We start from the raw sequence: 27,898 nt of genomic DNA on the forward strand, positions 1-27,898 counted from the left end.
GGAGAGGGAGTGGTCATGGTGAAACATTGAAACATTTAGTATCTCTGAAAAGCCGTGAATGTGCTCTGTACAGGACATTCAGACTTGAAACGGTGGCATGTACAGTGTCTCAGAGAAATTTACTCAAATATAATGTCCTCATATAAGGACAAAGGGTCTCAGGAATAGTTTTTTTTTTGTTTGTTTGTTTGTTTTTTATAAACAGCTGACTTATCTGTTGAAGGCATGTCACAAGTCAGCTGTAAAATGGTGGGACTCTTGTACACTGTGAAGTCATAAGCTTTGAAAATCACTGTGAGGGTCTTGTCCCTGAAGGCAGGTTATCACAATACAAACTATTAGAGAGGCAGTTCTCACAGTGATTATGATTCCTACTACAGGGAATCCTATAAACATAATAAGATTATAAAAAAGCTAAATCAGTAAACACTTTAACCTCTTAAATTCTTTAAAAAAAAAAAAACTTTAAATTCGCAACATCAGTCTACACTCCACACTATTATGAAGGGTCACATTCTTTAGGTACAGTAACTCAGTTTCACAGAAGGTCTATGAAAGGTAATAATTCTTTTTCCAGGAAGAACTTTTAATATCTTTGTAACTCAATTGCACCAAAGTTCCTTTGTTTCATGTCGATCCAGCCCAGCCGGCACAGACATGGTTTCGTTTTCTACTGTGGGGTTGATAACTGAGCTTGTAATACAAATGCATCAGACATCACCTTGGTAATACAAGTGTTCATACTGTATGAAATGTAAATAGCAACCACGTTATGGAGAATGATCAGATATTTCTGTTTACTTCACTCAAATAGTGTGCTTGGCCAGCTACAGAGAGAAACTGGTCATGCGAATGTGTGCAACACACACACAATGTGCTCTGGTACAGAGACATGATAACACAGAGCAACTCATATGCATGAGTTGATGCAGACCACAAAACATATCCACATTGTTGTAGTATTGAAGAGCGATTTTGAAATGTTGAGTACAACAACAAGGCAGAAATGTTTTAATAAAGCATCTAAATTCAAATACTTCTCTAGAATGCAAACAGTACGCTAAGAGAGTAATCTGAATTTATAGTATTTGGGGGGAAAAAATGGCAGTGGAGGGACACAAGTTATGCTGGTAGGTCCTGAGATGGCAGATGTGACATCCAAATTTTGACCCATATTTATATTTTATAGAACATTTCTTTTTAACAGTTGTGACATAAGTTCAAATTCAAATGTAGTATGTGATTTTGTTTAATGTGCATAGCAAGTCTACCACGTTTTAAGTTGACAGACAAATTCTGCTGTAGATTCCACTGGAAAACCCATTACAGAAGCACATCTGTTATGACAGAATATGAATCAACTCTATCCAGTTCAAAACTATTAGATATTTTCATCTGCTGGGTTTGTGTTCGATGTGCAGACCACTTTTGTTGATAGGTTCAGGCATGGACATTTGGGCTTTGTGGTATCAATTATGACCAAAATACTGTGCCAAAAGACTGTGATCACTTCTTACAGCTCTGAAATTGTGAACAACGGCTGTGCCACTTGGTCCATCTTGGTCCTGACTTCTATCAAGCTGAAGGTCGACTTAAAGAATCCGAGGCTGCGCTGTTGAATGTGATGCATTCCTGATGATGAGGCAAGTCTGAGTGTGACATTCACAAATGTCAAATGTTTTTGTTTACACTGTTGAAACAAAGCAGTCTGACCAGGGGTCATCACTGTTCACTGATAACACAGCAATCTGTTGTCACGTGTCACACACATGTGGACAACCTGTATCAAAGGGTGATTCAGAGGCTAGAAAAAACCTTGAGGCAAACTGGAGAGCAGGAGAAAAAGCAACACTTATTACATAAACGTTGTCTTCTTGAGCTGATAAGAAAACTGTGTACGTCCCAATTCCCCAGAACAATTAGTGGTTACAACAAGCAGAGATGATCTACAGAGACCAAGAAGAGAGAAACGGAGAGTGACAGAGTGCAATTAGTGAATAAGATAAAACACCATGCATATGTGACTGCTGATTTCTGTCTTCTTCACCTGCATCTCCAGCAAACATTCCCATCATGATTACATCACATTATTAATTAAAAAAAAAAAAAAAAACAGTTGTAAAATGTTCAAAGACATCCTAAGACAGCGGCAGCAACAGAAGAGAGTAGAGTATTATCAGTGGGCTTTATCTCCATGAGGAAGAATGCAGCTGATTTCTTATGTCACAGAGCTCTAGGCACTTTGATGTTTTGTTTTTATAGTTGAAAGTTCAAAACAAATGTTTTCACAGCAGCGTGCCTGTATATGTTCTTAGGAATAGAAGTTTTTTATGTTATTGGTTTTTGTTGTTATTTTAATTACTTTAAAATGTATAAAAAAATATGACATGACTGAACAATAAGTAATTTATTCATAGGCTGACTTTCTGAAAAGTTTCAACACTGTAGCATTATCAAAACATGCTTATCTGTGGGTTTGGAATGGGACCGTCTTGGACAAACAGAAGACAGAGTTATTGTTTGAAAACGGTCAGTTTCAGTTGCGCTTTATTGTTACGTTACAGTTCATGCACTTACAGTTTTCTACCTGGAATTAATACAATTAGTATTTGTTGCCAGTTAATAATTAAACAATATACCAAGAGAACTATTACTTCTCTAATCAATTTTAAATTGTTGGACATTGAAATAGATGAGAAATCTAACTTACATTGAAGCAGGGACCAGATACATATCTGGAGACTTGGAAGATGACTCTTTTGACATTGGCTGGAGTAACTGGTAAACATCTAGGAAGCCCCCAAAACAGCTGAGAAACTGAGCTCTCAAGCTTTATCATGGCAGTAAGAAGCACATTTGCACAGAAATCTATCTTTGTAATTCTGGTGTCATTAAGTGATGTTTCATTAACAAGAGAAGCACGCACAGATAATTAAGGAAAGGAAAGGACAGGATGTGAGGTGAACTATGGTGACCCATACTCAGACACACACCCACACGCACACACGCACACACTGTGAACACACATCTGGAGCAGTGAGCAGCCATACTGCTATCGCTGCGGTGCCCGGTGAGCAGTTGGAGGTTCGGTGCCTTGCTCAAGGGACTCACCTCAGTTGTGGTATTGAGGGTGGAGAAAGTGAGTTATTCACTTCCCCCACCTTCAATCCCTGCCAGACCTGGGACTCAAACCCGCAACCTTTTGGTTATAAGCCCAACTCCCTAACCATTAGGCCATGGCTGCCAGGAGGCAATTAATTAAGCAGCCTTACCTGCCTCATCTCTAGTTGTCAGCATCCCTCCTCCACCACGACTCCTCGCCATTAACCCTTCCAGGGGGGGTAAGCGGGCTAAGGGGCTAAGGGGCCAAGGGGCCAAGCTCGGACCCCTCTCCCTGGATGGGGGGGAGTACACCGGGCTCGGGAGGAATTACTGAGCTCGGAGCTCTCTCCCTGGACAGCACGTCAAATACGCATACTTTTATTCCACATTATTGTCTGTAGGGCGAACTCGTGAATAGTGCATAAATTGCACATGGCAGCTTTAATGATTAGCCTGGGCAGCTTTTTCACAGGCTACTTTGGCTTCAAAGAAACTAAGGTTGGTCCTGAGGCTGGAAGAGTGAAATGAACAATATTAACTGTGAGACCCCAGATTTGAAGATCAGTTTATAAGACTTTAATCCAAGGAACGCAAGTCTATGAATGTAAGTATGGGAATTTTTTTTACATGTTTTATACTTTTAAACAAAACCATTCAATCCAATTTCTTAGAAAAGTAATAACACAAATCTCCTCAAAAAGGTGATTTGAAGGATCTGTAGCTCAGAAGTTGTGGAATCTTAATAGATAGGATTAGGAGTTTGTTAGAGGATAAGATCCAGATGTTTAGAGTCATGACGATCATGAGAGAAACAGGCTGGAATTTTGCTTGTTGAGTTCTAATCCCTCTTTTCCCTATAAATTCCTGCTCCATCTCTAATGTCTTTCTCTTTAAGAAAAACAACAACAACAACAACAACAACAAAAGCAAAAGTTATCACCTATGTGGTAAAATCTAGTTGTGCCACCTTTAGCAGCAATAACTGCAACCATAAAATAACACTTGCAATAATTGGAGGTCAGTCTTTCACAGTGCTGAGGTGGAATTATGGCCCACTCTTCTTTGCAGATTAGCTTTAGGTCAGCCATGCTGGAACATTTTTTTAAATATGAACTGCCCATTTAGGTCTTGCAACAGCATCTCAAGGAGGACAGGGACATGTTTGTGTCTTTTATTTAACACAAACAAATGAAATGAATACTCTACTACTCATGTTTCATTTGTTACATGTATGTCTGTACCACAGTTTTTGTTTGTTTGTCTGTTTGTTTGTTCTTTTCACGTTTCAGTGATGTAGGAATTGCATTTACAGGGGAATATCTGATCTGTCCGCTTACACGGCAGGTGCAAATGCACATATCCAATTTATATCTGATTTCCACATATGAATGAGCTTTGAAACCAATCAGAGAATATTGGAATCCATGTGATTTTTTCCAGCTTGCACAGTCATTGGCCATATCTGATCTGTGTCACATGGGAGGAAAAAATCGGAATTGGGTCACCATGCAATGTAAATGCGGCCTTAGTGACTAAGCTACTCCAAAAAGTCGCTCTCACTTTTATTCTTACTCCTATGCTTTACATCCTTGTCTTGCTGCATAATCCAGCTGCACTTGGGCTTTGTCTTACAGACTGAAGACTGTACATTCTCCTTTTGGGATTTTATGGAAGGCATAAGTATTCATGTCCACTCAGTTACTGCAAATTGCCCAGACCCTCAAGTAGCAAAGTCTCCCCACACCAGCACACAGCCACCACTGCCAGTTCTGAGAGGTTGGCCACTTTTAAAAAGGTTTGCTGCTTTGTTGAGCTTTTTCCATTTAAAGATAATGCTCTCACTGTGATTCTCTGGAGTCCAAAGGCCTTTTAAATTTCTATGTAACCGGAAGTCAATCACCTTCTTCCTCATTATTTGTGTATTTCTTTCACCTTTGGCATAGTGTTTTAATGGGTAAGACATTTTGTTTTATGCTAGATTTGTTTTTCATTTCTGAAACTATTTAGTGTGCGATATACGTGAAAACTCTTGATTCCTGTCTCCTGTCTAAGGTGTTATATTTAAACTTTGCATGCTTGTTTAGAATCACCTGTTCCCTGTGCTCACCAAGTTTAGTGAAGTTTTCGTTTAGGCTTTATAAGCTTTTGGGTATATTTGGACAGGCCCCTTTTCTAAACTACCCCATTATAGCTTGCCAAAGGGTAAATTTCATTTTTTTTTTTTTTTTTTTTTTTTTTAATAATTATTGACCTAGAGAGTCCAGAGAATTGTACTGCAGTGTCGTTTTTTTCCAGATTGAGTGAAAAGCCACGTAATATACAATAATTTATGCCCTTGAAAAATGCGATATTGCCCCCCAGTGACTGGTTTCTTTTAAATTTCTCACAGACCTTCAGGGTCCACCAATTTCATTCCAATCATCCTCTGTTAACCTTGTCTGACAGGTGCTCAAAGTTCAGCTCCCTGCCCCTTTCGAACGCTTTAGGTCCCTTTGTGAGTCAAAGTTCAACTTTTTTTGATAATTGTTGAAATTCACTCTCCAGAGAATCCTCCTACCCTGGTTTGGTTCCTAGGACTAGTTTTCAAAAGTCGGTTTTTCAAAAAATGCAAAATACCCCAAAATTTCGCTGGACAGACAAACGGCACGCATGAGCCAATGATTCCAACAACATACCATTTAAGGAGCTATAAGTAATTTTGTATTCTTGAGCGCTGTAGCTGACTGGAGTGCACCCTTGTGGTGTTGTAGACGTCTCTACGAATTACGGTTTAGCCTACACGATCAGTTTTAAGTAAAGACTGCTGATCTTTGGCCACTATAACAATTACGACAGGGTTTTGGTGCTATGTGCTTGAACCCCTAAAAATGTCATAATGCAATCCACCAGCTTATGTAACTGCATTACACATAACTGCAGACGTGTTGTAATAACAGCACCAGTGGAGAATCAACGGGAAGCTGTTCATTTAATTATTGGAAATGTGCTATTAAAGATGCATAAATGTGCAAATATATAGAAACATACAATACTTTACCAGACATTAAACAAATCTTTGTAAGTGTTAAGAATCTATCATGAGCTTATGAAGTATATTTCTTGATAACTGTTCATCCAACAATCCAGTAAGTAATGGATAGAAGATGGAGGTGTTTTTGTGATGTAATAAGCCTACGACTAAACCTTAAATCCTTATATAAATGCACCACCGGCTTAGGAGGGCCTGTCTTTATTTTCCTGTCAGGAAGCTTATTTTAACAAGGGCTTTTGTGCCGTTCACTGGTGCTTCCACATGTATCTCTGGAGCCTCTCAAAGCTGGCATCTTTCAATCAGCTCTATCTCAATGACGGGAGAGGGTGATTTGCTTTCCTTTCCTTCAGTTTTTCAAGGGTTATTCAGGCTCTCGCAATTCCCTTCCATGGCTGTCACAAGTGTTTGCCTTTAACTATAACGGCTGCTTCGACTTTACAGATTTCTGAGAAAAGAATTACCCAACACCATCTGTAATTCTTGCATAATACTAAAGAATAAATGCCTTCTCTGATGAAATAAAAATAAATACATTAATCTCATTTCTCAAAGTTTGAAAGGATCAAACTGAATTCTCTTCGTTCCACACAGACACCAAGGCTCTGATGCAAAACATTTTCTCAGTTACTCAGTATCTGGTAGAAGAACAACATGCCTTGTAGTACCACTACATCTTACAGGGTGATCTCGTTTGTATTCATAAGTGTTTAAAGTATACATTTTTATTTTTGTGCATTTATGTAGAGACAGAAAATTACAATATCATCATATTCTCAAAATTTTATGCATTTTGTAGTCTGAACTGAAATGTTCTCAATCTTTCCCAGAGCAAACAAATGCAAAACTAGCCTAGGATATAATATGAGGTTGAAAGATAAACTATATTTCAGTGCATTGTGAATGAACACAAAAGCATTGAAATATATTATAAATATAGTAACCTCAACTTATTATTCTATGTATATTGCTACTGTACAGTGAGCTTACACTCTTTTTCAACAGTCCACTTTAGGCATTCTGCTAACTTTAAGAAACTCTGCAATCATGGTGCATTCACACCAAACACAAATGTAATTATTTGTGCAAGTAGATTGCATACAAAGTCAATGCAAAGATGTGAACAGAGGCGAATCTGGAGTATAGAAAACAATTTAAATCAGTTGTAGTGGTAGTTGTATTTTATTAGCTTGAGTACAAAGATGCTGCTTAAAATAAAATAATAATAATAATGTCAGTGTATATACAGCAGAAAAATTGGACACACATTAATGCAGGATTAATAAGCTATTCATCCGCCTCTGCATGGTGCTCTGGAAAGTTTGGCTTTCCAGCATATTTGTGACTTCAACAGCAGGTACAAAGCAACGATCGTAGTTATCTCTATCATGGTTGATCGTGCCTTCTTGTTATTCACGTGAGTAATGCAGAAAATGTTCCGTGAGTAATCTAGTGCGAGTGACGTAATTCACATATTCGCTTCGTGTTTGGTGTGAACGTACCATAACTCTCATTCATTTTAAAACCACATATCAATTAACTCTCGTTAAGGAAGTAGCAGACTGTTAGGTTAGGGTTAGTAGAATAAGATGACATGTACTTGCAAAGTTACTTGTAGTCAGCAGAATGTCTAAATTAGACTAAGTGTTACCTCAGATTATATGTAATTTATTTGTTTCAATCACATTAATTTACCTCTCAATTTATATTAAAGAATTAAACTATTTATATTTACAATGAATACACCTACAAAACAGCATTATTTGTAGTGATTCGCAGTGCCATTTTACAAATATTGAACCTCAAAACAGAAAATGTAAAATGCAGATTCTTTGACTTAAGACCCGATAAAATCAAATAAAACCTTTCTGAAATTGCAATATATTGACAGTAGCAAAAGTTCCCATTATGACAGACTTATTTTTCTCTGTTTTACTGTGGCTGCTTGCTTGGTAGCTGATGTTGCTTATTTCACAGATATTAGGGAGGCTTTTTGCAGCTGTATACCAAATGTCACGCTAGGCCATCACGCAGTATTAGAATACAGTTACTGTGTCACATCTTGTTGTGTGATGTTTTGAATGAGAGAACGCAAAGTAATCTTGACATTCTTGAAACTAAATTACAAAGCAGAAATGTCCATGAAGGCCACAGGATCAGAGCCACGGCCTTCACTTTGGTGGAGATGGGTACTGTATCTGACAGTATATCTCTGTATAAAATACCATATAAAATAATTTCCTGAAGCATCATCCCGAATGAATGTAATGTTTAATTTGCTCAACAACAACATGACAAACTGCAGTAAATGCCTCCACATATGACTATGTTTTGCATCTTTTACAGTGCAGCATAACAGATTGAAACTGACAAGTTATGAATGTCAGTCATGTCACGCTGATCTACTGTAAAGTCATTAATAAACTGTGATATAGAAATGTTTAATTGGATAACTGGAACATAAAAATGGATCAGTGTCAGAGACAAAAACAATCTTTTATATACAATATATGTATGTATATATATATATATATATATATATATATATATACAGATGTATACTTCTATCTTTATCTTTACAAACAAAACCAAACACTATGAAATCTAAGGCTTGTGGATCTCATGACGTCTCAGATACAGATGAGACTGTATGTCAGCAGTTCTTTGTGGCCTATTCAAATAATATTACCCTTGACCTTTACTGACTGAATGACCGCTTTTGAGAACATAAACACAATGAGACCATCTTCTATAATTCTCAGTATTTGTCAGCTTAGGGCAAATTTGAAGACGAGTACAGGGAGTCCCATGTGATGCTTGTATGCGCGTGGCATCTTCATGATAGTGAATGTTTATATTTATGACTGCAGCACAAGGAAATGCTATTAGAGCTCAGGGGCCTCATTTAGAAAGTGTGCATACGCTCAGATTTGATATCCACACCAATGCTCATTTGTAAAACTGACTTTGACGTGGAAAAGTGCTTAGCCTCATGCCAGGGTCTGAGCAGATGTACACACTTTCTCTTGTCTGAGTACTGCAGGTTTTTGAAAATGTAAGCTGTTCTTGCAGCTTGCTGTTCTAAATTAAAGGTAGAAAAAGATGATGATAGTGATCTTTTATATGTTAATAACACTAATTAGGAGTCGTTGAAAGGCAGAGAGTTGAAACTGTATACTGTTTAAAAAAAAAAAAAAAACTGTAAAATTTACAGTAAGAAAACAGCAGCTGTGGTTGCCTGAATTTTACAGTAAAAAAAAATAAATAATAAATACCCTGATTTCACATTTTTACAGTTTTTTTACCGTTAAATTCACAGTCATTTTTTACAGTGTACAGTTTGTGCAAGTACAAGATCATTTGCAATTCATAGATTTCACATCTAAAAGAATGTTTTCTGTACGTACGTTCAGAGAAATGATCACACGATCAAATTTAGGATAGTTTCTGCGCAACATTTTAAAAATGAGGCCCCAGATAAGCTGAGTAGTTAGTCTTACACTCAATCACGGACTGATGTATCCTGACCTGGACTATTCATTTTGAATGTAAATTTGATCTGTTTGGCAGGTAATGACAGTGGATAAGTCTCCAAAATCACTAAGCAGAAAATTAGGAGCATGTAAGTCATATTTTATCTCTGTGACACATTTCTGAGAAGCACTGTTTATAAAAAAAAGACATTTAGAAATTAATGACTTCAGTGACTTAAATCAACTTAAATGGGTCTTGCTTTCACAGTTTATCAGAGACAATGTTTATCAGACACCTACTAATATTAATGCATTGTTATTATTATTAGCAGAGAATACATTCACATTTAGTCATTTAGCAAACACTTTTATCGAAAGTGTCTTAAATGTGGACAACAGAAGCAATCAAAACCAACAAAAGAGCAATAATGTACATGTTCTGTGTCAAGTCTCGGTTAGCCTAATGCAGTACAAGTAGCAAGTAACAATCAGCACAAAACCAAATAGAGCATTTAATAGAGGATATAGAGCACTAAATAGAGCACAACTGCTAGGTTGAAAAATAACCCGCGGCAACAGTGTAAAAGTAGCCCGTAGTCAGACGCACCTATCCCACATTGCCGTCTGCACTTCACTGGCATATGCTCATGGGCGAACTGAAATCACAAACTAGGCTGGATTCGAGCCTTCAAGGCATTTTGAGGGCACAACATCGTCAAGTAAGTAACTTTAACAAATGTTACAGTATCCACTGTAGTTGTCCGGTAGTAAAAACATAGTTTTATCAGTCATCATCCGTATTTTGCCATTATATCGCGTTTGCTACAATTCAGTTAGTGGATCAGGGGGCTCTAAATGGTGTGACTGTGTGGGGGCGGGGCTAATTTGCATATTAATAGATAGTATAGTAAATGGGGCAAGGGGGGTAGAGTTACATTCAAGCTGATTTAAGGGATGAGAAAATTATTTTCACAAGAAAGAAACATTTAAATATGCCATTTTGATGATCAAAGATCAGTTTTAAAGGATACAAATTTTGACTACAGGGGGATTTTAATAATAAAAATTTATTTTACAAAAAGACCTACAAAGAGAAACTATTTAAAATATATACTTAACAAACCTTTAAAGGGGTCATCGGATGCCCATTTTCCACAAGTTGATATGATTATTTAGGGTCTTAATGAAAAGTCTATAATATACTTTGGTTAAAAATTCTCAACAACAAAAAACAACACTCTTTTTACCTTGCCAAAAATGAGCTCTGCAAAAATCATCCCATTCTGATGAATTGTTCCTTTAAATGCAAATGAGCTCTGCTCACCCCGCCCCTCTCTTCTCTCTGTGGAATGATGAGCCTGTTTACTTTAGCTGCATTTAGCTGCTAAACTTGCTAACTAGCAAGTAATAAAGAAAGTTGATTGCAGAGATTCATAATAATTCCCTTATACTCACTTCTGCTGTAAGTGAAGCTGGATCACGAATTTGCACGAACATAGACGCATTTTTGTAGATTGGGAGGTGCATTCCCTTCACGAACAAACCTCATCCACTGCCTCTTCAGCAGCTCAGATGTCGGGAGTAAATGACGATCACTATGTTCCAGCAACACAACACTTCAATCACTCAATCGGAGATATTGTCGTCTAACTTACATCCCTGCTCTGACATCGAATCAATGGAGGTCGGCTGTTACAGCTGATTTAAGGCGGTCTGAGGTAAGACGCTCATGTTAATCAACTATTGTGGGAGCAGCCTCTGTTGGTGTGACACCACACCGACAGGCATCTGAGAATGGCTTGATTTGAAAAAGGGGATATTATTTTTACAGATTAATTAAAAAAAAAAAAAAAACACTGCATGGATTTTCATCATTATAGGGTAGATGTGTGCATCTGCCAACACACATTAATGTTCAAACAACATGTTGTTGCTGTTGTTGTTTTTTGTACAGTGTGGACAGGTATAGGGTGAGAACATAAACTGTATTTTTATATTTAGGTCTATACATTGATAAATCCTGCTGTGAACAACAATCTCTCTCTTTTTCTTTCTGCACACTGAGACAGGGGCTTGACAAGGTACAGTAAAGGTGAGGCAGTCTGTCACCTCGCCTATAAAGGCAGATGGAAAAAAGATGCGATGCCACACAAATGCGCACACATACCGCTTTTCCACTGGGGCTGGTGCTGGAGGCAGTTCTCAGCCAAGTGTTGCATTTGCTCAGAACCGGCTTGCGTTTCCACTGGCAGGGAGCACAATTGCTTGCTATCTCTTGAGGAGTGTTGGTCTCTTCTGCCGACCACTGCTAAACTGACAAATTTGTAATTGTTAATGTTAATTTACCTGAACTTTGAAGGCTTTTAAAAAAAGGCGCTTTTCAAACTACGGTCTGTAGAGGAAGCTCCTTCTACTGATGTCAGGTTCCGTTCAGGTTCTTGTTTGAGACCAGCAAAGTTTCAGATTTAGGATTGTTTTGAGTGGAAAATCCACTGCACCAGCCTTGTGAAAAGCGGTAACAGATACAAACTAAGACAGAAGATTAACCCTTTTGACCAGTCAAATATTCTAGAACTAAGTTTTAAAAAAAAAAAAAAAAAAAATATATATATATATATAAATAAATATAAATAAATAAATAATTAGTATCAATGATAATTTTTTTTCATAAACTGCCAGTATTCTATTCTGTCTCTTCTTGATATATATTCTTGGAAAGAACTATGGAACGTGGAAATGATCGGTCACAGTTGTCACACCTCCATCAGTCTCTAACCACTGTTTTCCAAAAGCATTTTAGTTCAGTAATTCAGTATTTTTGACTAAATGTGATTAAAACATCAATTACTTTAATTCTACTCTTTAGAAAAAAAGTGTAATTTGTTGCTTTATGCAGAACAAAAGATCAGAATACTATGTCAATGCAATTTTCAATTCAGGAAAATATTGTATCCAATGTATCTCAATGTCATTTTGATTCCTAAAGTGTAAACTGCAAAATTATGTTTAATGTTCCCATAATAACAGTAAAACTGTGGCTCTTCCACACCAACGCATTCATTCATCAGGTAGGCCTACCAGTGTTTAATGTCACTCCTTTGTGCTGGCCCAACCATTAGTGAATCCTCAGGAAACACCCACCTTGTTAGCAGTACACATATATGTCCTCTTACAGAGAATTTACATTTTAAAGATTTTCTCTTTATGCAGCTTCAAACGCTTAGCAGTTGAAGCAAGGCAAAAGAACAAGCTGTCCCCTTGTCAGTCTACATGAAACAGAATAGTCTAGGCCAGCGTTTCCCAGCCCTGTTTCTGGAGGCATAGCAACAGCACACGTTTCTGATTTCTTCTAGATCTGACTCATCCATTTCAATCTCTACTAAATGAACTGAACTAAATCAGGTGTGTTTGGTTAGGAAGAGTTAGAAAATGTGTAGTGTTGATGTGCCTCCAGGAACAGGGTTGGGAAACAGAATAGTAACACAAAAAAACATACAAGTTCAAAGGAATGGCAATTCTGTTGAGGTGGTGAGGGAAAACATTTTAGGATTTTGCTTTTATTAAAGAAATCACAATTATACTGCTGCAATAGCTGTGCAATTCATCAACTATTGCCACTGATGTAATGATATATGATGTCATATTTTGAATCATTGGTTTTATAGAAAAATGGCAACTAGGTTTTGCCATTTAGTTTAGAAATTAGGTTTTGCTAACAACATGTCCTCTCCTTTTCAAGGGGAGTAATTCAGAATATACAGAGTAATTCAAATTTAACAATTATAATTGAACCCCCAGAATCCACGCTCCCAAGCCACGCAGAACCCACGCTCCGAAGCCACGCAGAGCCCACGCTCCCAAGCCACATGCCCACAGCTTCCACACCCTCAAGCCCGGCAGGCATCCCACTATCTACTGTGCTGCCTGTAATGGCTGTTGCCATTTTGAGCGTGTGGGCTACACACTGCACTCCAGAATCCTCGTCTGTCCACAAGTCTAGTTCAGAGATCTCGTCTGACCATGAGTCTACGCCAATGCCCCCGGAGGTGGCAGCTCTGGCTGTAGAACCTCCTAAGGGGGCAGCGTCCTCCTACGACCTCTCTGCCCGTCCTGTCACAGTCATGGAGGCCACCTCTGAACTGTCTCTCTACCATGTCACGGCCCAGGAGGCCAATCATGATCTCTCTGCCTGCCATGTCACGGCCCAGGAGGCCAATCATGAACTCTCTGCCTGTCACGTCATTGCCAAGAAGGCCGGTCCCATACTCCCTACCTGTCCAGCCACGTTCGAAGGGACTACCTCTGCTCTGTTATGGGGATTCCTGCTCTCCTCTGCCCTGCTATGGATGTCATTTGTTCCACTGTGGGTATCTTTGCTCCTGTCTGCTCTGCTTGCCCCGCCATGGCTCCCTGTTCTGCCTGCCCCGCCATGGCTCCCTGCTCCGCCTGCTCTGTCTGCCCTGCCATGGCTCCCTGCTCTGCCTGTCCCGCCATGGCTCCCTGCTCCGCCATGGTTCCAGGCTCCTCAGAATCAAACATGGTGGACTTCTGCTCCAGTGCTCCACGGCCCAGGTCCTCCAGTGTTCCACTGTCTGCCACTGCTCCATGGCCCAGGTCCTCCAGTGTTCCACTGTCTGCCACTGCTCCACGGCCCAGGTCTTCCAGTGCTTCACTCTCTGTCACTGCTCCACGATCCAGGCTTACCTCCCCCCTGCACGGACCTGGCCCTCCGTCCCACCCCCTGTTTTGCCTCTGTTCCCCCACCCTCCTGGACTATTGTTGCTTGAGCGCCAGGAGTCGCTCCTAGGGGATTCTGTAATGCCACACCAGCAGAGGGAGCCCTTACCTATGGACTGTTACTGCTTCCTCTGCTGCTTCTATGATTACTTCCTGTTTGGCAGCCATATAAGGAGGGCCATGCCAAACAGGAGGTTGCGAAGTATTATTTTGCCTGTGTGGACTCTACCAAGCGTTTTCCCTGTTTTCTTTGCCTTGTTTCATTGTTTCATGCCATTGCCATTGCCATAGCCATTGTCTTGTTTCTTTGTTATTTTTCATTGTTTTGTTTTATTTGTTACTTAGGACTGCCCACTGGTATTTTTGACCCTTCTGCCTGTTTATTGGATTACGCTTTTGTCTTGCCTTGGATATCACTGTTTGTTGGAGATCGACTTTGCCTGTCTGACTATGTTCTGTTAAATAAAGCTCGCAATTGGATCTATTGACGCTTCAGAGGAGCCTTGTTACAAACTGCTGTCGGTTAATGATGATTTGACGGATAAACTCGCGGCTAGATTGGACTTATGTCATGTCAGAAACTGGTAATACTTTCAGTTTTATGGACGATGCCATCTTTGATATTGCTTTGGTCTGTGTTGCTATGGTTACTTGTAAGGAATTCGGGCTTGACTCCTGTTGCACGTTCATACAGACAATATTTGAAAAGCGACTGTAAGCTGCAGTGTGAACAGGACATTTCAGGACTCACACCTGTAAGTAAATGTGGTTGTCAATCCCATAAACTGACAGTGTGAACGTAGCCTTAATGCAACTTCTTCTACTTTAGCAATTGCAAATTTGATTAAAAAAAAAAAAAAAAAAAAAAAAAAAAAAACTGTAAAAGTAGACAGTGGCCACATCGTTTTCCGGGAAGATACTGCTTCACATTGTCCACTGACATATATGTTACTGTTTTGTATATAACTAAGTATATAACTAAAATTCAAATGCATTTAGTTTTATTGACGACAAAATTATTGTTGATAATTGGTGAGAGAGGGAAACTTTTGGTGAATTTTGAAAGAAGGGCAGGGGTGTAAGCCCCCAAAGTATCCCCTCTGCATGTAGTTCAAATCCCGCTGTAATTTGGAGAAGGATTCAGTTCAGAACTACAAACTTCAAAGTGCACTTGGGAAATAAAGTCGGGATTATTTATTATTTATGACGCCAACACTTTAGAATAGGTAACACTTATTCACTATTAACTACAGCTTTTCCCCTAATAAATTACTAATTTACTGCATATTAATAGTTAGTAAGGTAGTTGTTAAGTTTAGGTATTGGGTAGGATTAGGGATGTAGAATAAAGTCATGTAGAATAAGGCATTAATATGTGCTTAATTAGTTCTAATAAATGGCTAATATTCTAGTAATATGCATGTTAATAAGCAGCTAGTTAAGAGACCGTAAAATAAAGTGTTGCCATTATGACGTCACAGATTTCAAGTTGGAAACATAACACGGATGTTGCCTAAACAAAAGAAATATGTTTTGAACAATATGCAAACTTTCAGCATCACAACATGACAGCTCCTGTATCATAATTCCCAGTTTTGCATTTGTAAATACAGCTGCAGGTAAAAAATAAGTAACTATAAGTAACTTTGCCAGTACATGTCAATTTATTCTACTAACACTAACCTAACAGTCTACTAATACTCTAGTGAGAGTTAGCTGACATGTACATCTTCTTTCCTGGTGTTCTCCCGTGTTCACACAGGGTCCGCAACTTGGCTCTGTCTCCTCCATTTGGCTCGGTTTGTGACGTCCTCTGGGGTTACGCTTACTGTTTTCATATCCTCCATGACGAAGTCCATCCACTGCTTCTTGGGTTTTCCTAGGATCAAAACGGAGCAGTGTTCATGTCGTCGCCTGACATCCTCATTCATTGCGTTGTCATGGAGAGTCAGCCCAAGCATCCACCGGAGAATCTTCATTTCCATCGCGTGGAGGGACGACTCATGTTTCTTGGTCATAGGCCAACATTCAGCACCATAAAGGGCGACTGGATGAAAGAACGTCTTGTAGACCTTTGCCTTGAGATATTCTGATATTTTCTTATCACACAGGACTCCAGTGACTTGTCTCCATTTGAACCACGCTGCATTGATTCTTGCCCGCGTGTTGGGGAAGGTGTCACCATCTGATGTGACCAGGGACCTGAGGTATGTGAATTGGGCTGTCTTCTTCAACTCCTGGCCGTGAATGTGGATGGTGCCATTGAGTTCCACCTTCGAGGTACTCTGTTTTGGCAATGTTGATTTTGAGCCCATTTTAACAGCCAGCCATACCATTGTGATGTTTGTTCCTCAAGGTCTATGTGCACTGGGCCCGTGAGGGCGACATCATCAGCATAGGGAAGCGTAGTATAATACAGTGTGGTCTTTGGAGGTCGCCCGTCACCGTGTCCATACAGAGGATGAACAGCAGGGGCGAGAGGGCTGATCCTTGGTAGACGCCAACAGTAATGTTGAATGGTGGTGATGTCCTGGCTGGGTTTATTGACAGTACATGTCAATCAAGTTTTGCACAAAATTGATTGACAGTGCATATTGCAAATTGATGACATTTAGTTGACATGTAGTTGTGAAGTTGCTTATAGTTAGTAGAGTGAGGACCATGACTCTTCTTGCCTCTAACTTTACATTTATATTATACATGTTTAGCATTTTTAGATTTTTCATCCAAACTGAGGATTCAGATTGTCTTAATAATTCTTTCAAGGTGCGTTTATGTGCACTATGTGTCTATGTAAATGCAGGCTATACACTAACTCCGCCCACCTATGTGCAATAGGTTGTTTGCAATCACGTGATTCCGAGGACGCGCGAAATGCAGCTGGAGGGCAGGAAGTGATTTTTCTCTATAGGAATCAATAGCAGAATCTCAAAATGACTATGTTTTCAGTTGTTTATGGAAATCGGTCAAATCGAGATGTTTTATTTCATATCGTGTATGAACATCTGCTGTTGCATAAGGAGGAAAAGGCAAGAAATTCACTGAAAAAAATTGGGAAAAGTGGCTTGTAAACCTGCGTTTGCGGTCAGGAGGAGAGTCAGATAATGCTTGTGTGTGCGAATGGTTAATAAAAGATAATACTATTAAGATATAAAGAAATATATAAATAGATACAGGGTGAGACAGTGAGAATTCACTCAATGCTAAATGCCACACGTACATACAATGCAAATAAGATATTATATCTGCAGTTGATTACAATTGAACCTTGTGAGATTGCGATAAATTGAAGTGAGTCACAGCTTTTTAGTGACTATATGAAAGCGCTATTTGCTCGCTTTCTAGGCTATAATCAATTCAGAATTTGAAAAAAGTTTCACTTTACATGCTGCTAACAGGACCAATGGTCTGTTTGCTATCAGGCTTAGTTGCGTAGCTTATTTCCACCGCCTCCATGACAGGCAACTGAGGCAGCTATTTCAGTTTAGTTGAAAAATCACTTCTCTTCATAACATAAGGATCACATCCAACATATGTTGTGATTTTCTGTTTTATACGTTTTTCTTGTACAGTACAGACTTTCCTCCATCTCATCCGTTCATTCCTGTCACTCCTGAAAGTTTGCTGCATGTGCAGGGTTTTGTGGCTATTGGTACTGTTAGCAGCACGTAAAGCGAAACTTTTATTCAAATTCCGAACTGATTATAGAAAGCGAGCAAATAGCGCTTCCATGTAGTCACTAAAAAGCTGTCACTCACTTCAATTTATTGCAATCTCACAATGTTTGGTTATAATCAATGACGCTCTCGGAACTACAAATACTGTAGCTTACATTGTGTCTACGTGTGGCGTTTAGCATTAAGTGAATTCTCACTCATATATTTATATATTTCTTTATTAATATCTTAACATATTATTATATCTTTTCTTAACCATTTGCACACACAAGCATTATCCGACTCTCCTCCTGACCACAGACGGAGGTTTGCAAGCCACTTTTTCCTGCGCTTTTCAGTCAATTTCTTGCCTTTCCGCCCTTATGGACAGCAAATTTTCATACATGACAAAAGATATTTTGTGGTTTCTCGGTTTGACCGATCTGAGCATCCACAAACCGCACAAAACATAGGCATTTTTGAGTTTCTGCTAGTGATTCCTATGGAGAAATATCACTTCCTGCCCTCCAGCTGCATTTCGCGCCACAGCAATGACGTCATGTGCAAACAACCTATTGGGGTACTCAACACTACAAAAGACAATTATTAAACATAAGGTTCAGTAGTGTAGATGGTAAAGCAAGTGCGTTGGTCCTTTTGACGAGTCATTTGCTGACTTTTTATTTCTCCATTTCAAATCTTGTAATACAAAGAAATAGGCCTAACAAAAAAGCTGAAAATAAAGTATTGGGTAGGGTTAGGGTAGGCATAGGGAGTGCTTTATTTTCCCAAAAAGGTAGCATCAATTTAATCATTTGAATTTAAATTAGAATTTACACTCAACTGATTATTATTTCATATATTTTTTTTATATATAATGTACTACAACACTGAGGTGCAGATAATGAACACTATTTGCAGTATTTGTAGTATAAAAAGCAAAAACATAGGAAAAACAATTTTAACATAGTGTATAAAGAATCTATAGCTATTTGCTCTTAGTGTAAATATCATATCGCTAAAAATACTGCTATTTTCACTAAGTGTAAATAGCCTATATTGCTATTTACACTCAGTGCAAATAGCTGCTGCTATTACTTTATTTAAAATACTGAAATTATTAATTATTAAGTGTTATAAATTATGAATTGGTACATTCTGGTACAGAAATGCATACCAGCATCAATACATTATTATAAAAAATGTTGAAGGAAAATCACAAAGTCTGCCTGCTCTGAGAGAATGTAAAACCTCTCAGGAGGTGGAGAGAGTGCTTGAACACACTTGCAAGATGAGGACAGGTAGAAAAGAAAAAGATAAAGTGTCACTCTTCTCCCAAAACTACAGAGCAGGGTCTTCAGATGTGGGAATTAAGGGCATCCCAGGTGAAAAAGAAATATATTTACATTGTACTTTTTTGGACATACTTAATATATTTAAATTGCACTATACTAGGTACATATTAAATGTATTATTTTGAAACAACTTTAAGTATATTAAGTGCATTTCAAGATATGTTTAAGATCAATTTTAATCTATTTGCAATATATTTAATGTATTAAAATTGTGTTAAAATGGACCCACTTTAAGTACATTTAGTGTATTTTAACTATACTTCCCTTAATTTTATTTAGAGTACACTTAAATGTTGTACTAGAAGTATTATTTTAAGATAATAATTAATGCATTCCCAGTATATTTTAAATATAACATTAGCTCATTTATAATGTATTTTCATAACACTGAAGAATACAGTATTAATATATTAAAAATAATAATATTTATAATAATAATATTTTATAAAATCATTTAATATGCCAGAAATATAGGTTTAATACATTAAAAATATATCTTTAAAAAACCCATTTAGTATGCCAATAATAATTTTTTTTTTTAAATATTAAAAATATACTTTTTATAACAAAAGTTTAATATATTACAAATATAATGCTAACTACTGTTTCTGTAAAGACAGTATCAAATACACATTTTCAAAGGTACAAAACTTTTATTTAATTTGACAATTTTTTAGCCAAAATATGTTCCCAAAAAATAAAGATAAGTGATCTGCAGAGCTCCATTTAACACAAAATAAGAATAAAAACAAATAAATAAAGAGCATTTGTAGGAAACTAGCAACAGCATCAAACAATTGAACCACATATGGAGCCACAGAAGACAAACAAATGCATTTTTACCAAACTAGCAATAGCCAAACAGTTAACCACATTGTAACAACGGTAACAACTCAAACATCACATCTTCATCCTTCCAGTGGAGAGTGACTGTTCTTTGAGGTTGACTCGTTGTTGCACTTCCTCCGAATGAGGGCCCGCACCTCAGACACTGTCGTCTTTGGGAACTCTTTTATCACAGTGTCTGTGAAAGGGGAAAAAGAAACTGTAAAAATTTAAGCAAAATTAACCCATGTTACAAAAACATAAATGTTTTACAACAAAATGTGTTTTCACATTTAGTCATTTTTTAATGCCTAGTGGTCTGGTTAAAGTACAGTACAATTCAGGACACAACCCTGATCCGGCTTGTGTTTTGAATAGGCTTGGTCTATGCTGGAAAGTTGCGAATCTCCATCATTCTCGCATAAAAACAACAGCAACTGCAAAAACACTGTTACTCCAGTGTTCTGCACTGCAGTAAATATAACCCACAAACAAACAACACTGAAGACCACTGTAGTTAAAGTTTAGTTTAACTGCAAATGAAAAATTACACTGCAAACTATTACTATATAATGCATAATAAATATTTATGGTAATAATATTTGCTATTGCCCCCCTTGACCTGTAAAGATGACAAAAAAGTAGTACTTATACTGTACCTATGAGAACAGTGACCTTGTGAGGGTCCAATTGGTCTTTTGAGGTCTGAAGCCCCGATTTCCCTGTAAGAGTACATTTTGCTAGTTTCTCTTTTCCAAAAATTAGAGTGGCTAGTTCTTGCGTAAAAAGAGAAACTCGTGACTTATTCAGTCTGTCATACATCCTCTTGGACACTGTGACATCTGAATCAGCAAGAGAAATCTGGGTAAAACAAGAAACAATAACTATTATAAACCGTTTACTTTTTAATTCAAATATAAAACAATGACTAGATTTTCTAAATGGTTAAGCATATACAAAAACACAAAATAATTATTACAGTCATGAATTTATTGTCATAACTTTTTTCCTAACCATTTCTGAGGATTCAGCAAGAGACAGCTCACTGGAACCTGAGCTTGAGCTGTATAGGCCTCTTTTCATGGACTCTAGGACATCTTTGAGAGATGATACAATCCCAGGAAGCTCTACAAGACAAAAAAAAAAAAAAAAAAACAAAAAAAAAAAAAAAAAAAACACATTTGAGTTCTTCATTTTTAGTTGATCAAGGTCTATTGATTCAATAAAATGTATTTTCTAAAGAAGCATTGCTGTAACTTTAAAACTTTTGTTGTGCAAAGACAGGAAATTCTAAGGATAATGGCAAGTTGGTTACGGCTAATAAGGTTTTGTTAAATTTATAAATATAACAAACAATCATATACCATAATGGTAATGTGGCTAAAAAGGTTACATTGCATTATATTGACATAGCTGTTAATAAAGAGTCACCAAGATGACTTTTCCTTTCCATACTGGCTGTGGTACCCTATCAAAGACAAAAATACTCAAAAATAGACACACACCTACCTCAGGCCTCATATTAGCTTCATCTAAATATTTTTTCATCCCATCACACTAAACAAAGTGGCTAATGAATTACTTTTTGTAAACATGGGCATGTTGCTAGCATTCTATACATTTTAAGCATCCTAATCTTTAACATACAGACTATGAAATAATCCTAATCTTTAACATACAAAACTATGAAATAAGATTAGAATTATTATGAACATGACAAGTGTGTTTGTTATTGTTTGGCCCTTATTTTCTTCTGTAGCCAACAATTGCATTTATAACATTAAAGATGACCTATTATGCCCTTTTTGTAATAGTAATCTCCTCAATATATGTCTTTTTCAGCTCAAAATACCCCACAGATCATTTGTTATACATTTTCAATTCAATTCAATTCAATTCTACAACAAGACTATCTGTAGTTGGATAGTCATGGCAAGACAGTGAAGTTGTACAGTAAATTCTGTAAAATGGTGATTTGTTTCTTAATTATATTTGTTACTTAATTAATCATTTATTTATTTACCGAAACACTGGGATGGGTCACTGTTGGGTCATATTTGTTTTTTAGTCTTGGGTAGTTGGGTAGTTTGTGTTGTATTAATGTCTAAACCTTATAACCCTTCTAATCTTTTCAAATTACAAGAGGACTACTGTGTCAGGATCCAAATAGGTCCTGCATAAATATTTGATGATTATTTATTAATTACTTATGGTTAATGGTAATTGATTAGCTAACTGTTACTTAGCACAATCATGAAATTGTATTTTAGTTTTTCAATAATTCCTTATTAGTTATGTGGTAAGTAAGAAACGGTATTCTAAAGTGTTACCTGAATCCTTTAACAATGGCTTCATATTCTAATCCCTAGTATTTTACCTTTCAAAGCTTTGACAACATCATCATCAAGCATGACAGGACTGTTCTGGGGAGATGTCCTCTGCAGAAGACTGTTCTCAAATTCCTTGCTTACATTATCTTCTTGTTCGTTGTCACTCTCCAATGCAGCCTGTATGTTACATTTGACACAAGGTTAGAAGAGGCTCAAAAACCTATTACAATACGTTAGTGATGTTGTATTTTTAATAAGTGAAGATTACATCAAATGTCATGTTGATAATTTTGGCTTTTACATGCTTTATGAATCTCCTTCTGAAATTAATTGGCAGTCAACCTTGCTCCATTAGTCATATTAAAAAAAAACAAAAAAACATCATTATTTTATATGAAATGCAAACACTGCTTACTCTTTTCCTTGATTGTCTCAGCTCTGTATTTTCAAACAGGTCAATGTCAGTGTTATCGGAGTCGTCTGACATTGGAGTAGAGGTCACAGGTGCTTTCTTTCTTTGCAGGTTCTGGAGGTCTCTTTTAAGTTTGTCTCCCATTGTAGCATCAGCTGCACTTTGAGATATAGTTGCACTCTAAAAGCAACACATTACAATTAACATTCCACCAATAAAAATAAAAATAAATAGATAAATAAAAAAAAATTAAAACCTTTATGGCTTCAGGTGCTTTTTTCCCTTTCTCTGCAGTGGTCTTCCAGATGTCTTCTCCTCTCTTAAAAGCATCTCTCTTTATGACTAAGTCTTTGTAAACATCTGCAATTACACACACCATTTCATTTAATTTCAGTGTACAGTTGTATTTGATTTGATGGTAACTGGTGTACCTTATGGTGCTTATAACTTCATTTATTGCTCTACCTATAGTAAGTTTACCCTTTTTATAAGTAAAGACAACAGACAATGGTTTTATAAATACTTTAATCAAACAGGAAAAGTCACTTTATAGAATAAGCATCAGGATTTTCTAGACCTAACGTTAATAAGTGTTGCTGTTCACGACAATAGTCCACGTACTAACATTGACATATACACACTGTCCACGTGGAAAAGTAGTTTATGCACCCAAAGTGATCTTAAAGCTAGTCGCTAATCGGTAACAATAATAAACTTAACTTACCACCAAGTAGTAGTATTTTTGCTGCCAGTATCTTGGTCTGTCCATGTCGGCCGCGACTTCTCAAGCGAACCTCTATGTAGCCATCTTCACATCTGAGTTGTTCGCGGGAGCTGACCTGGTACTCTGCTCGTCTGTGTTCTCTTAAAATGATATCGGTGCTGTCCACCTTCACTATGTCCGAGTCAGGGAAATAAAACAAAGCATAGCTAGGAAACGCCATGATTTCCGTTGAAATATCGTATCCGACCGTTGCCCGCTTAACTTGTGCTCATCGCCTTAAAATGGCAGTCTGTGATTGGACAATTGCCTGCAAATTGTATGGCTTGTTTCTGATTGGCCAAATTGAACTGAAAGGAATTGGCTGTGATTGGTCAAACTGAATGCACTGATACAAAAAAATATATCTGTCGCTGACCTTCGGATGAAATAACTGAAGTGACGAAGTAATGAAGACATACAAATCTTACCTGCACTTACAAGATAAGAAGATTCCAAAAACTACACAGAAGCGCCGGTTAAAGAAATTGGGTGCAACAAAGAAAGAGGTAATGGTGATTTTTAGTTTTAAGCTAAATGTATATTATAAATATTTTTTTCTTAACTGTTTAAAGACTGCAGCCCGATATGCAAAAAAAAAAAAAAAAAAAAAAATCCTATGTTATTTCTTCCTTATTGTGCATGCTATTTGCTACATAAGAATTGTCAATCTTTTTATTTGCAGAATTCAGACCTATATACTTACAAAAACTATAAGTGCTTCAATGATTCCGAATTACCAAGAACAACTGAATACAGGAGAAGGAAAACACAGGTATACACACACACACACACACACACACACACACACACACACATATATATATATATATATATAGTGGATAGTGAAACTTTTTGGATACTGAAATACTAATTGTGTTTTAATCATTGTAGCACTGAGTATTTATTTGCCTACTCCAAGCAAGTATTAGGAAAAACTTGAATCATGAAGTGTAATTTAATTGTATTTTATTTGATCTTATTTAATCTTCTACTTATTTTAGCTCACAGGTAATTACAGCAACAATGAGGCCACCACAGAAAATGACAGTGTCCATCATTGCCAGTACACAAGACCAGCATTTAAGCGATACAAAATGGAAGGCCAAGTGCAGGAAACAGTTGAGTGGGTAGGTAAAAAAATTGCATGAACTTAAGTTTATTTAAGCTTTTCCCCCATTACATTCTCCCTCTCTCTCTCTTTATATATATATATATATATATATATATATATATATATATATCTTTCTGTTTTCCTTACAAAACTTTACTTTTAAGATGAAAAATTTTCATCCATCATCTGAACTTATTTGTAATATGTATGTTGTATAGACTGTTGATGAGACCAATAACGATGGAAGAGGGCAGGCTCCCCAGATCCCCAGATGCCAGTCTCTTGGGAGTCCTCATCAAGATCCAAACATACATTCTCAGGTACATACATATAAATATATGTATATATATATATATATATATATATATGAAATGTAGAAATTGGTATACCAGCATCTACATTTCACATATGTGGTTTGATGGATTCTATTTAATATTAAACAAATTGTTGTGGAATTGTGAAAGGGTCACATTGCTTTTTTTTTGTATTTATTTATTTATTTATTTATTTATTTATTTATCTGTGTATTTATTGGAAGTTCACTTTACAAATAATATGTCACAAATATTTAGACAGTTGCAGAGAGTGCTTCAGACATAATTGTAATAGCTAAGGGTCAAGCAAAAATTTCAGGTCATTTAAAACAGTCCTTTTAAAATATTTAACACTTCTTTAAATTAGTTTGTATAAAAATTTGTGTTTGAAGATGTTTGCCACTCAGACATACAAATCTATATTCAACAGACACTTCAGAACAGGCCAGATATTGTTTGTGGGGGACACCATGACCATACAACTGATTTTCAACCAGCACTCGAGACACCTCACCTGAAACAAGGAACAAACTCAAATCTATCACAGGTATTGTCATAGGTATTGTCATAAGTATTCATGGTGTGTCTTTATGAGTTGCAGACTTATAATAAATTACTTCGAAATTAAAACCCTGCATAAAAAGGAGCCTATTTTTACAAAGTTTCATAGGGAGGACATGTTAGGCCCTCACTTTTGATTAATAATGTATAAGATAAATAGCATTGTTGCATATTTCGTTGTGTCTCTAATTTTCAGGAGCAACTAAAAACACAACGTATAATGTAATGAGATTTGGTAGAGAAGTGTAGCATGGCCTAAAGTATAAACTAATAACTTTCTGCTGTGGATCATGATCGTTATCTTTAAAACTGAGACTGGTCACTGGCCCAGGCAAATGCTTTCTGTAAGCACCCGTCTAATTGCTAATCAGTTTGTTTATTTTGTTTTTTATTCTTCATTTTCTTGTAGGGATCAGAAGAAGATGAGATCCTTTACCCAGGAGCACCTATCTCAAGAGGACAGAGTCTGCTGCTTTTGATGTCCTTCATTTTGAGACACAACCTCACAGGGACAGCTCTTGAAGACCTTCTCAAACTGTTTAACGAACATTTCCCAGGATCAGTGCCAGCTACTTCTTACCTATTTCATAAAGCTTATGGGCAGTATGGACAATATGAACCACATTTTTACTGTTCTGGATGCACAAACTATATAGGTAAGGTTAATAGTCAGACACAGTGTTCTATATGTCACATGATGTTGGATGCAGACACAAATTTAAAAAACGGGGCGTATTTTTTAGTTTTGAATTTATCAAGCCAAATTAAGGACATTCTTGAAAATCCCAAGAATACTTTAGAAAGAAAAAGGTCTACTAATGGCATTATTAGTGACATACAGTCAGGAATGGAGTATGAAAACCTAATCAGGAGTGGTAAAATGAGTGAAGAAGACGTGTCCTTACTATGGAACAGTGATGGTATCCCAGTTTTCAAGAGCTCAAGTTGTCAGCTATGGCCCATTCAGTGCCAAATCATTGAGCTGGATCCAAAAGAACGAAAAAATAATATCTGCATACCATGTATTTGGTTTGGAGAGAAAAAACCCAACATGACAACTCTGTTAACTCCATTTGTTGATGAGCTTCAAAAACTGGAGCAAAATGGAATACAATGGACAGACAAACAGAACCAGCAACATTTATCTAAGGTGCATGCCCTGGTCTGTAGCTCAGATTCAGTGGCTCGTCCTCAAATTTGAAACACAAAACAGTTTAATGGCACATATGGCTGCGACTTTTGCTATCATAAAGGTGGAGGGTCATACTCTTACATATATCCTGAACCTTCTCTCAGATGTGAATCTGAGCATTTTCAACATGCTATGACTGCAACTCCTCAGCAGCCAGTAATGGGAGTGAAAGGTCCCTCTCCATTAATGAAGCTAGCAAACTTTCAGATGGTAAACGGGTTTGTACCTGAATATCAGCATAGTGTTTGCCTCGGAGTAACACGGCAGCTAATGACATTATGGCTGGATTCCACTAACCATGACAAACCATGGTACATCGGCACAAAATCCGATGTCATTGATAAGCAGTTACTAGCAATCCAGCCCCCAGCAGAGTTAACTCGAGTTCCACGTTCTGTAAAAGAACGGAAATATTGGAAGGCCTCAGAATGGAGATCTTTTCTTCTGTTCTATTCTCTACCAGTGCTTTGTGGTGTACTTTCCAAGAAATATTGGAACCATCTTTTTCTTCTTGTTTTTGGTATTTATTCTCTGCTTCAGGAAAAGATACAAATGGTCGATATTGATAATGCAGAGAAAGCACTGAAGAAATTTGTAATGGAATTTGAGAAGTTGTACGGCAAGGACAAGGTGACATTCAATGTGCACTTGATGACACACATTTCTGCAAGTGTGAGAAACTGGGGACCCCTGTGGGCTTCATCCACTTTTTCTTTTGAGTCATTTAATGGCACACTCCTGAGGTTCTTTAATGGAACCACACATGTCCAACAACAGATAGTCAAGAGATTCCTCAAATGGAGAGACATCACAAACAAGGCTGACAAGTACATGAACAATGCCAAAGACTCAGTCAAAAAACTGTTCTATGCTCTACAGAACAGCAAACAAGAGACAGCCAAATCAGCACACCTGTCAGAGAATGTTAGGGTTTTCGGTAATCCTCATCCAGTGAAAATTCCTGTACGCCACATGCTTGCTATTGAGGATCTTTTTGGTGTTAGGGTACAGCAAGGCCTGTATTATGATCGTTTTCTTA

General features: G+C 37.2%; 1 protein-coding gene across 1 annotated transcript; it reads left to right on the plus strand.

Moving 5' to 3' along the window:
* The first annotated feature begins 24,201 nt into the window (after nucleotides 1-24,201).
* Nucleotides 24,202-26,868, plus strand: LOC127154372 (uncharacterized). The gene is made up of 5 exons (XM_051095849.1): nucleotides 24,202-24,453; nucleotides 24,683-24,808; nucleotides 25,011-25,112; nucleotides 25,537-25,653; nucleotides 26,077-26,868. Exons 1-5 carry the CDS (start codon nucleotides 24,298-24,300, stop codon nucleotides 26,866-26,868), a joined length of 1,293 nt encoding a protein of 430 aa, XP_050951806.1. The 5' UTR covers nucleotides 24,202-24,297.
* Nucleotides 26,869-27,898: the final 1,030 nt, after the last annotated feature.

This window comes from Labeo rohita, chromosome 23 (assembly GCF_022985175.1).
Source record: "Labeo rohita strain BAU-BD-2019 chromosome 23, IGBB_LRoh.1.0, whole genome shotgun sequence".
NCBI lineage: Eukaryota > Metazoa > Chordata > Actinopteri > Cypriniformes > Cyprinidae > Labeo > Labeo rohita.